The sequence below is a fragment of the Chelonia mydas genome, chromosome 1, assembly GCF_015237465.2.
Source record: "Chelonia mydas isolate rCheMyd1 chromosome 1, rCheMyd1.pri.v2, whole genome shotgun sequence".
NCBI lineage: Eukaryota > Metazoa > Chordata > Testudines > Cheloniidae > Chelonia > Chelonia mydas.
In genome coordinates this window covers 270,299,301-270,312,395 of record NC_057849.1, presented here as the reverse complement: position 1 = coordinate 270,312,395, position 13,095 = coordinate 270,299,301, and the positions used below count along the sequence as shown (strand labels likewise).

General features: G+C 38.8%; 1 protein-coding gene across 2 annotated transcripts in view; it reads right to left on the bottom strand.

Annotated features, from left to right (window-relative positions):
* Nucleotides 1-13,095, bottom strand: part of KITLG (KIT ligand) — an 88,550-nt gene that overhangs the window by 53,368 nt on the left and 22,087 nt on the right. For both annotated transcript variants that reach the window (XM_043546423.1, XM_027821680.3), the window contains exon 2: nt 4,677-4,790. In XM_043546423.1, the coding sequence (XP_043402358.1) occupies nt 4,677-4,790 (114 nt within the window). The remainder of the gene's footprint in view (nt 1-4,676; nt 4,791-13,095) is intronic.

The window sequence follows — 13,095 nt, the reverse complement described above, 5'->3', positions numbered from 1 at the left end:
TATATAATTTCTGTAATCTTTATAATTTCTAAATCTCTTTTGACTTGAGCCTGCTGTCACTGAAGTCAATGGTGATATATGCCCACTGACCTCAGTATATTACAGGAACTAGTTCTTTCAAATCCTAAATTCTGGTAAATGTTCCCCATGCAAATATTTATAGACTAAAAAAAAAGGGGTGGGGGGCTTAATTCTGCTCTGATATGCTAGTGTAAATCCAGACTAACACCACTGAAACCAATACTTGCATCACTTTATTACAGCAAAATGTGATCCTCAGTCTATTACTCAATATAAACTTGATTACGGTCCAACATTCCGCATAGTCAGAAATTACAGGAAGTTCCTCATTCCTTACTTTGATAGTAGAGTGCTGGCGTATAGCATATATACTAAAATGCTGATTTCCAAACTGCATGCTATATTTTTATGTTAATAGAATAAAATATGGTTTAATAGTCTAGAACAATGTTTTATAGAACAACAGCCAAGCTCAAGGCACTTTATACATGCATTTTGACTCCCTTTACACCTGAGCAACTCCATTGTCTTCCAAATTATTACTACTAAATCTTTATGTAATGATAATGCCCAAAGACCGCATTTGGGACTCGGTCCCCATTATGCTGGTCTCTTTACAAACACAGAAAAGACTGAATCCCTGCCCAGAAGGGTTTAGAATCTAACAGGAGTTTATGAACAGTACAGGATGGGGAAGCAACATACAAGCAAATTAATCCGGTGAAGAACTGGCACATCTTAGTTACATTTGTATTCCATCTAATTGAGGTAGAGGTTGGGAGTAGGAAAAAGAAAGGAGAAGAGGAATAGTCATAGTTCATCACCTGCCTAGCCATGATGATCATTTGTAGTCATCATAGCAGAGATAAGTCTTAGGGCGAGAGTAGAAGGAAGAGAAGACAGCTTGTTGAGATTTTAACAGGGCATTTTTACCACGCATAAGGGGCAGCATGAAAGAAACCATGGAGATGATTATGGGAGAAACTGACTGGTGGGTAGTAAAGTTTGAGAATGCTGGCAGAGCAAAGGCAGGGGTTGACATCACAATAGGTTATTAGAACAAATAGGCTGGGTGGGGTTAAGTTATGAAGGGCTCTAGGCAAAGCCAACAAGCGTATATTTGATTTGGAGATGAAGGTGAGTCAGGTGACAGACTCCAGGAGGGAGCTGATGTGGTCAGGACATTAAGCCAAAATTATTTTAGCAGCAGAATTCTGAATAGACTTGAGCAGAGAGATTGCAGTAGTTAAGGCCAGGAAAGAAGAGGTTGCAGTAGTCAAGGTGTGACATGAGGGCTTGGATGAGAGCTTGGGCTGTGTGAACAGAGAGGGGAAAAATACAGATTATAGAGGTGCTATGTTAGGAAAAAATGGCAAGATTTATGGCCTGAATATAAGGATTCAGTGAGAGGACAGAGTCAAAGATGACATCCAGGCAATGTTCTCCACAGTGAGTGAGAATAAAGGGGAGAGGAGAGGGTTTGGCGGGTGGGAGAAATCAAGAACTCAGTTTTGGCCATATTGAGTTTAATTTGATGTCTGGACATTCATGATGAGAGGTGAGAACGACAGGTCAAGATACTAGACTGGATGATGTAAGATGACTTACAAATCAACCTCTGTACGGAGGCGCTATCAGCATAAAGACAAACTGAGTTACATTAAATGTAAGGTTTCAGAGTAGCAGCCGTGTTAGTCTGTATTTGCAAAAAGAAAAAGGAGTACTTCTGGCACCTTAGAGACTAACAAATTTAACTATCAGTAAGTGTAACTAAAGGTAGAATTTGGCCCTTGTACACAAACAGTAAAGTAACTCAAGGCAAAACAGATAATTGTGCATTTAGCATTAGCTCCTGTGGCATCCCTGGAACTATAGTCTGTTTTAGTGAGAAAGGAACAGTTAAGGTATATAATGTGGAACTTTGAAACAAGTTCCTTGGGTTAATGGAGAAATAAGGCAAATCTATACCACCAGAACTGAAACTCACTATGTAGACTTCTAGCACAATGGGTCCCTGCTCCATATCTGGGGGCTTCTAGGTGCTTCAGCAATAAAAATAATAAACAGACTTTATTATGCTCCCCATTTACACATGATTGATCCTTGTAACTCAATCTCTTGCAACCAGTGATAACCAGAGGCATTTTTCATTTCAATTCAGATATTTTGCTTTGAAGTGCATAAATGTTGCCAAAATGCTTAAAGTTAAAAGATTTATATATTTTAAATGATGCCCAAACTGAATGTTTGATCACTTAACTCTTTGGAGTATCTACATTTGTATGCATTGATACACTATCTCTAGATCATAAAATGTTAATGAATATAAAAGAAATGCAACAAATCAACATAAAAGCTCATGTTTCCAAATACACTGCTATCATTTCACTACCCAGCCATTTCCAAAATAAAGGCAATACCTCCTTTGAATTTAAGTATTAAAAGGTATCTTTGGAGGGGAAGGGAATAGCATTTATGAAGAGCATTTAATCCTGACATCCTGAAATTAGTAGCACAACTTTCATTGCCTTCAGTGGAGCCATGATTTCATCCATAGTCCATTGTTACAGAAACCTGAAAACCCTGCCGAATCAATTCAGTTTTGAAGTATTCTGTGTATCGTACTTTGCTATTGCTGTAGTCTGAACAATCAGTGCTCGATATGAATTACTCTCCACCCTTGTATACAGGTGTGTTTGACGCATCAGGGGTCAATTTAGCAGGTCTAGTGAAGATCCACTAAATCGACAGCAGAGCGCTCTACAGTCGACTCCATACTCCAGCTCCCCGAGAAGAGTAATGTAAGTCTCTCATAGACACAGCACAGCGAAGACACCACAGTAAGTTGACCTAAGCTACATCAACTCCGGTTATGTTATTCACATAGCTGGAATAGCGTAACTTAGGTCAACTTACCCCGGTAGTGTTGACAAGACCTTAGGCTCTAAAACCACTGTAGTTTAAGACCCATAATACATAGCCTCCCTATGCCATTCCCAGTGACAAGCTCTCAATAGTGTAGTATACTTAAAAGGGCACCATCAACTTGTAATAGTCTAATTTTTAAAAAGAGTTAAAGTAGTTTAAGGTACAACACCTATCTCCAAGTCCTGCTCCCAATTTTTGTGGTTTTATAGTGATGACTTGTGTGTGAAACACTCACATAAACTGACCATACAGGGGAGAGAGAATACACAAGTAAGTGAACTGGAAAAAATAGGAAAAATTTCCCTTCTAGTTTCTGTATTACTCCCAGGCCTAAATTCTACTCACCACACGGGCACAGTCATCTGCCACATGGATCCACCTGCAGGGTCTAGCCCTTAGGCGCTAGCTCTTGTAATGGATGTAGGTAACAAAATTCATATAGGAGTGAAGTTTTTTAAGCTAATCATCCTACTAAGATGAGCTATCACAGGAAAACAGTGTGAATGCTCATATTGCATGCAAATGTATTGCTCCCTATGTTTACGTTATATTCAGTTTTAAGCCATATATTGTTAAAGTGGAAGAGCTAACAGATTTATTCCATCTGAAAATATGACAATTCATAAAAATTGGTGATGATCTTCTTTCAGAATAGTTTGTCCTTTATTTAGCTAACCCTCATAATCAGTTCTGTTATTTAAAGTTACTCTTACAACATTTGAGGAAACAAAACAGAATGTTCTTCAAACAGAAACTATTATCCTGAATGAACATTTAAATAATTTGGAATTAAGCTGAAGGGGACTGCGGTGAAACACTAAGTGTTTGAGAAGGAACACAGAAAACAAACTGAGGAATTAGGAGAATACACTATGTGCCTGATGGACATGAGAACTGCCCAAATTAAACAGGATAAGGACATCTGAGATGTGCGGCACTAAATGCAAGCAACATAACACCGAAGTCTAGAAACTGAAGTCTTTAATGCAAACTTAATGATCTTGCAACCATTTCACCACATCAGAGCAACAATTTGGGCTGAAGGGAGGTTCTAGATGATAGGGCTTGTTAGGGGATATTTACTGCTGAACACTTAAAAGTTATGGACCAGATCCTCAGCTGCTCGAAATCAGCATAGTTCCAGTCAATGAACTACACCAATAGAGCTGCACCAGATGAAACCAGTCAAGGATAAGGCCTTATATCTATACTTAGCTGAACATTGCACTCATGTGATTAACAGTTAAGAAATATTTTTTTATGTTTAATTGAATTTAATTCTAATAAATAGGTGCCAGTCTGACAACCCTGAAGAATGAAATACTATTAAACACATACTGGTATAAAAGGATAGTACAAGTTATCCTACATGATCACTCTTCCCTATTCTGCTTCAGTTGTGACCTGGATCAAATCTAAGGGTAAAGAGGGAATCCTTATTGAAACTATCTGCTAAGCCTGCTAACAAAAGCATCTAATGTAAAGGTGGTTTTTTTAATTATGTGAATATTGTAGAAACTGGGCCAATACCAACAAATTATTTCAGGTGGGCCAAATATCCTTCAGTTCTAAACACTTTTGGTCACCAATCTGGTTTACCATTCTGGTCTCAGTTATCCAAAAGGTATCAAAATATTTACCTTAATCTCTCCTTAAAACGTAGGTGTCCTTACTTCCTTCCATTGTTTAATATTTTAAGAAGAGGATTTTTTTTAAAAGTCACTTACCAGTTTTGTAATGTCATTCACATCATCTGTCACTGGATTCCCACAGGGACTTTGGGCTTTGACAAGAGGATTAAGTAGGAGCAGTTGAAGATAAAAGCAAGTGATAATCCAAGTCTATATAAAAAGAGAATATTGATCTGATAAACGTCTTCAAAATCATACTGATTACAGACAGTAACATGTGAAAACCAAGATGATTTCAAAACATTGCCTTGGCTATAAAGATGGGAAGAAAAGACTACTGGCCTCATTGTTTAAACTTTTGTTTTTAAACAAGGATGACAGTAGCTCTTTATGGTAGTACAGTGGCTTTCGTGCTTCAAGAACTCACACGAACAAAAACTTTGATTGTGATAGTTAAAGTTTAACAAAATTAGCAGCATAATCAGGTTATTGCTGACTAGTCAGATCTTTTCATTAAATGTCATCCCTGATCATTAAAATGTATGTACAGTATATTCCATTCCAGCAGATAAATTCCAGTAATAACTAGCCATACTAGAACTGAAATCTCTAGAAAACACTCCTATGGAAGTCAAAATGCAGCAAAACATAATACACCTTCATATATACTCAATAATTACATATATGTTCATCTAAAGTGCAGAAAATATGCGTAATACTGACCAGTTTCAAAAAGGAAAAAACTATGAACATGTTAACTGAGAAGTTAGCATTTAGCATGGAAAAAATAGACAAAAATTATTGCTTTAAGTGACAAACAGATTTTTGTGCAATAGTATCTTGAACAGATTCTTGTGTGACAGAATCAAGTGTTTTGGCAATAGTGGCTTTCATATGTGAAGATTAGATGCAACATCTTCGACAGGCCAGTAAACAACCTGGATACTAAGCCTGCTATAGAGTCAGCCAGAGTTTACTTTATTCACCATCCACATGGCAGGGGTCATATGAAATACACTTAAATGATTAGACTTTTTCCAGGAAGGATGTGCTTAGAAAGTAGTAACGGGAAAATTGTTTCTCAGCCATCAGATCTTTCTTTTGCACAGCTTGATTCCCTATGCAAACTTATTCAACATTAAATGCAGTTGCTGGAAGGAATGGTTGGACTTCATGGACTCAAATAACACTGATAACGCCAGTACCATTCAGATAACTGTCTGCAATGTGCAGATGGATGAGGAGGAGCAGATTGATGTTAGACCCTAGCAAGACAAAAGGTGATACAGACTGGCAGAAGGAAACACTCTGAAAAGGTTACATCCATGGTATAGACTCCACCAGTTGGAGACACAATCATACCACATCAAGTCAACATACAGCTTAGGAGTACTTCTGGACCCTTCATCAACGCTGAGCTCTCATGCGGCAGTGTCCATACAATACTTTATCCTCTCCAGCTGGCTAGAAGACTGTCACAGCAAGGCAGAGGATGACCTGGCTTCAGTAGTACATGCCTTTGTTCCCTCCCATCTGTAATACATCAATGCAATATACCTAGCTTTGAGAGACTGAGCCCTGAGGAAACTTCCAACTGGTGCAGAATGCAGCAAATTGCATCTTCAGCAACACCTGTGATAAGCAAATCATCCCAGTACTCTGTTCATGCTGCTGGCTTCCTGTAGAACATGATGACAAGTTTAAGCTGTAGATCTTTATTTTCAGTGTGCTAGATGATCTGAGCTCAGAACTCAAAAGACTGCCTCAAACTCTGGGACTTTGCTGTTAACAACTTCACTCCTGGCACAATTGTCTATCTAGTCACAGACAAAGGCAAGGGCAAAACCTGTTTGTAAGGGCAAAACCTATTTGTGCAGGAGACTGAACCTCCATTGGGACTGTGGAACTTGTTCCTCCAGGAACTAAGATTTCCCTCAAACCTTTCCACTTTCTAGCCCAAATGAAAAGCTCATTTCTTCTTTCAGCCTTTTGTTCAAACAGTATAGAGCACATTAGCTTAAAAAAAATCCAAAACATGAAAATTTTCTCTAGGGAGCTGAATAGGGAGGTGAATATGAGAGATATTAAGCACCAATTTACTTCATTATTGGAAGGCACTCAGATACCATGGTGAAGATGAGCGCAGTATAAGAATCTAAACAGAACAGATCATAATGGCAACTATTTTATAAACAGCTGTTAAAATCAATCATCCTAGCTTTCAAGTGAACATTAACTGACCATTCATTCATGGGCAGCGAGGGAACCCCCGCTTTGGGAAGGCTCCCTCCCTCCGTGTTAAATTAGGCACCTAACTACCTCTGAAGTGCTGGACTTGGCCGCACCCTTCTCCAACATTTCCTACTGGCTAGCTCAAGCTGCTCCCTGCTCTGCTTGCTAGCTTCTGTGAATCCCTTTTTTAGGCACATCTCTCTCCCTGTCCATTGTATAGGGAGCCTAGTCACCAAACCTGGGCAGGTTGAGGAGTCTACCGTGTGCTTAAAAGTTGGGTATTGCAACACTCATTGTTGCCACACCTAAGTCTCTTTGAGGATGTAGCCCTTTCCCTCTTTGTGCTTCAGTTTCCCCATCTGTAATATGGGGATAAGGATACTAATCTTCTTTGTAAAGCACATTGAGATCTACTGATGAAAAATACTATATAAGAGCTAGGCATTATGTTTCCTATGAGTGAGAATTATCTTGCCCCCAAAACTGAAGAACTTGGAGGAAACCGAGGAGAGCCTCTGGTTCTCTCTCAACAGGGCTGTTCCTGTGGATTTTTCCCATGGGACAGCAGGATATGGCACCAGATTGTAATTTAAAAAATGCATTAAATATGATAACACTGCAAACAGGCAATAGGTGGCATTTGGCTTCAAAATGCACCTCTTCTACTCTCAAAGTAAAAGGGCCAATTCTACTCTCAGAGTTACACTAGTACAATGCCCATTGCAGTTACCAAGAGCTTTACACATGAAAACTAATCCTGAATAAGGTAGGGTGTGACTTTAAAATTAATTATTCCTGATTAACTCCATGCGTGAATACTCCCTATCCTGGAATAAGAGTGGTGTAAACTAAATTAGCTGAATACACTTAAGACAAAGAATAGCTAATAAGAAACAATCTCTATGTAGACAAACTAAGATTCAGGGCTGTTTCCAAACACGTTCTTTGGAGAGGCAGACTGATGAAGTATTGTTTTATTTACTCACCTGCTCACTGCACCAAATTCTGTTCTGCTTTACATATAACAATGAGTCATACCAATGTATTAAGGGAAGAATTTCACCTCACATGTCTAATGAGCAGGGAAGTAATTGAATCCTTATATAGAAGGGTGTTTTGCTATCCCAAGTGCCAAGCAGACCTGAACCAAATTAGCAGCTCCAATAAAAGTAGTACCACATGTTAGACAAAAAACTGGACTTTGAGACCTCTTGTTAGTTACTGTACTTCATATGGTAATACCTTAAAGGTGTAGGCCATACATAAATTTTGAGAACAACAAAAATAACTTTACTCATGCAACAGTTAAAATATACAATTATATATCTAATGTAAGTAATCAGATAGAAAGTTGTGGTTCATTTATAACTTTTATAAAATACATATGCTTTGTGGATTTTGAAGTATCAAATGAAAGTTTTCTTGTCCATTTATTTCCTATTGTAAGTGATCTGGGAAGTTTAAACCTAATCCCATCCCACAGCAGCTGAGAAGCTGCAAAACTATTGCTGCTCTGAACAAGTTATCAAAATACTTTGATTATTTATATGTACATATTGATATCACATGTGCACATACACACACACACACACACACGACTGCATAGACTAGAGAGCTAAAGGATATTTGTGTTATGTGCTCTTCATCTGGAGCCAACTTTCTAGTTTCATCAATACGAGTTTTGTTAAATCGAGGATGGCATAACATGAGCCACTGTGAACTGTCACGCTGTCTGGAGTGCCTCACAACTGTGAGTGCCTACCTCAGGGCAAACCATCAGAAAACAGGGCAGACACCCCAAACTGGTGATGTGTTCTATAATTAGATTTCACCAAGCCAGTAAGAAATGTGAACTCCTGGATCACTGTAACAGTCTTACTATAGAGTCCCCTTGACTCTCCAGTCTAAATTACCACGCAGACAAAATGGATTTAGTGATGAATGGTCAGGTTGCTCCCAGTCCTAAGAGACGAGTCACTTGCCCCCAGATCAACTGGTACCCTAGCTCTTACACCAAAGACAATTCTGTAGCCAATCCTGTAATAAACTATCTAAAGGTTTATTAACCAGGAAAAAAGGAATAAGCATTATTTACAGGTTAAAGCAAGCAAACATACACACACAAATGAGTTATCATCTAAATTCTAAGAGTGACAGAGCTGTATCTATCAATTCAAAATGTCATTGAGGGCAGACCTAGGGATAACCCCTGGGGATCTCTGCCTCAGAGTGTCTGGTCCTGTCAGAGTTCAAACAGCCAAAAAAGATGGAAATTTTTCCTATGACTTATTTCCTTCACTCAGCTTCCAAATCCATAGGACGAGCTTCCTTGCACATAGAATTTCCAAGATGAAAATTAACCCATTAACCCATCCTTTATATTGAGATATTTGTTGATGGCCCATCTGATTTTGACAGTGCTTCTGGATGGGTGGGGGTGGGGGTGGGGGTGGGGGAAGGACGATTCCCATACCTGGGTTTTCGAAGTTATAAAGTAAAATTTACATATTTTCTTATAGCATGGAATACAGACATTGCAAGTGAGATTAATGCATGCAGAAACTTACAAGCATTTCATAGAGTCTAAACGCTACATACATTCTTATATGAGAAATACCTATTGTTAGCAAAATTAACATACAGGTGAACTGGTCTGGTCTCCAGCTATGAGTTTGTTAGTTCTTCGCTAACTTTTGCAGTCTTGACAAGAGCGGCATCTGGCCTGCCAGCATCAATCAAGGATAGCATAACATGAGCCATTGTGAACTTCACAAATTTATAAAAAGTGTTTCCAGCTTTACATTTAAACAGGTATAAAGAAAGGTACTGGTACAGTACATTTTAGTGTATACTGGAAAAGCTTACAGATTTCCACACACAGTCTGAGGGTGATACTTTCAAAGCAGGGCATGGGATTTAGCCACACATATTCAACTAAAATCAAAAGTAACTGAAGATGTGTGACAAATCACCTGCACTATTTGCAGAATCTCCACTTGCCTGCTTAGTAAGCTACATGGCACCTGTTGACAATTTCATAGTGGAAAGAATGCCACAGGAATAAATGACAGGTATGTATGTCAGGAGAAGCATGAATAAATACCACAAACTGTCTGGAAAAAATGTTTTCTTAACTACAATTTTTTGCCAGAAAAATATTCTGAAAGGACAAACATATACATCAAAGAAAACCACTTTCAACATTGCTGCCTCCCTTGCTTTCTTTTACACATGGTTAGCTAGCCTCGCCCTATTTTTATTTTATGAATAGGGGGTGTACTCATCTATTCCCTTATTCTGAAGCCTGCTGAATTATGAAAATGTAAACAATGCCAGGAAAAGGGGAGAGGCTGAAACTGGACTAGGAGAGATTAGCTCAGAGCAAATTTCAAGAATGGATAATTTGATTGCTCTCAGGCTATAAAGCATCTGCATTTTCAACAAGTCTACAGTATTTGAGAGACTTGGCTAAAGGTCTAAAGTGCAGCAGACTTCCGTCTCACAGTGTAACATATGAGTTATGCTGGTTAATATGTAGCAATTTCATAAGGGGAAAAAAATTAGGGGAACACCAAAGTTTAAAAAAAACAACACCACACTAGAAAGCTTGGATATTTTCCAAAAGTCTAGCTTGTAGTGATAGCGTGGTTCCAACTGTAACTATGGAGAAGCTGTTGCTGCTCAGTAATAAATTACTTACAAGGAAAAGAGGTAGCAACCACCTGGCAAGGCAAAAGAAGCCAGATAAAAATAGCAACAAAATAAAAATACAGAGAGCTGCTGTTCTACATTACAAAATTTCATAGTGTTCAAACAAAGGCCACATCTACACTAGCACTCATGTTGGCAAAACTTATATTACTCAGGGGTGTGAGGAAAAAAGCCACACAGCCCTGAACGACATAAGTTTCTTTGGCATTAGCGTTCATGTGAACAGCTTCTCTTGCCAACATAGCTACCACTGCTGGTTGAGGTGGTTTTATTAAGTCATCCAAATGGGATGAGTGTGGTGGATAGGTAATCTGTTTACCCCAAAGCAGAAAAGGGTAAGAAACCCAATCTCAGTCCAAAAAACAAAATGAGGGACTTTGGAACACTGCAGTGGGAACCACTGGTTTAACCAATTTAGAATAAGCTCCTGAGACTGTGTATTCTGTAGAGAAGGAGCCATATTTGATATCCTAACTCCTGCCCTTCAAGCACTGCTCCACACCAATGGTTGAACTGCATTGACAATATTATGTAGATGCGGGGTCCTATACCATTTCTCCTTCCCAGGATCCCAAAACCATCAAAGTTCCTTGAAGCAAAGCATACAGTTCTCCACAGTCAATACAGGCCACAAATGATTGAGAGACTGGAATCATAGCAATAAGTTGCAAGTTGTTTGGCACAGTGAGTGTGTGCCAGGTGCTTAATCGGGGCTTCTCCCATCTTCTCACCCATCCAGATTCACCAGCAAACACAGGACTACTTCAAGCGTCCACAGTCTCCTGAAGCACCGCTACCTTACACCAGAGCAGAACCATGTCTTTGTCTAGTGAGATGTAGGAAAGAAGAGGCAGAAGCTGCAGTAAGTCTGGGTAAGAGTAGGGAGGTGGCAAGACAGGAGCAGGACAGCTACAGAATCAGCAGGAAGGAGCAAGCTCCTCCTTGCCTCCGCTCCTGATGAGCCTTAACAATTGTGGGATTTTACAAGTTTTTTATTTTCTCAAGAAAGGGATGCAACCTAATAAATACCCCTTGTGACCTACTTCTAGGACATCCCCAGTCATCTGATAAATCCTTCTGTAGACCATGCTTACTGCAGAAAATGTGAATTACTTATACTGAAGTAATTTCTTTAACTAAGGAAATTATAATCAGCCTTGAAGACTTAAAAAAAAAAAAAAAAAAAGGGAAGATGAAGATGCTTATTTGATAGAACCCTTTCCTAATTCCACTGTATTCAGTAAGCACATGTATCCTTAAATCCTCTGTTATTGCTGATTTCAAAAGCAAATACACACTTCCATAGCAACTGATACTGCTTTTATTTTGGTATATTTTAACGTGGGTGGGGAGTGCGGATAAGGATAACAAAACAGATTTAAATAATTCATCATGAAATAATAAGATTTATTTAGAACTCTGACAAATAGCAGGACTACAGAAGTATTCATTAAGCTGTGTCATCTTGTTATGGTACTCACATGCATTCTGTAAACAAACACACGTAAATATTTCACAAGTTACTTTTATATCCATAGTATCTTTGGGTGATATCTAAAATAGTTAACACACAACTATATTTAATGTTTGTGTGTGGTGGTGGTGGGAATTAGTCAACTAATGTTACAAATTTAAGAGTGGGAGGGGTGCAACTAATCTGTATCTAATTTTAGTTCAGAAGGCTCTTTCGCCTATACTAGTTGTTTTAGCCTTATGTAGCTTTCTTCCTCGGACTTCCCATAAACTTCACATCCACATAAACTGTTTCCTCTATCCTTGTCGAATCTCACTCATTTTCCTTTGGAAGATTTCTGAGGTGCTTAGGAGGGTTAATGGGAGAGGACAAAAGCAGTGTATTTTGAATGGTTTATCTGTTTGGCAATGTAATGTTGGAGTGGAACTTGCCAGAATCCACTAGCTGAACGTAGTGAGGAAAATACTGTTGCCCCAATGAACTTGGTGATTATGGGGCTTAGTCTCCTCTCAATTACACTTGTAGTAAATCAGGAGTAACGAATTTCAAGTCAATGCATTACAATAGTCTAAAAATAGTTAAGTGGAAATAGAAAATGACATATTCCATTGTGGAATACCTTTCCCTCTTCACTGCTCCAATTTGCTTCTCTACGTCTATACAGATAGAGACATCCCCCCTCCCACCCTGACCTTTCCCCATAACGGGCATCATAGCGACACATCGCTCTGTCAGTGGAACAACACTGTATTGCACCTTTCATCTTCTCCACATAGTTCAGGATCTCAGGATAATCACTGTGCTCTTCTGCACTTCCAGGTTCACGTCATGCTGCCTCAGTAGAACTGCTGCGGCATGCTACACTTTCTGCTCCCCTTGACAGATGCAGCAGCAGTGGACAGCACCAGCCAATCTGTTACTGCTGCACTTAGTAATATACAGAATTGTACCTGTGCACTGCAGCACAGTGTATGTGTCTCTAGTGGCATATAAGATTTACTATTATAATACATCATGCACAAGATTGAGTTTAGCTTGAAATAGAGAGAATTTTCAATAGTCTAGTAATTTTTCATTAAATTTATTACAATACAATGT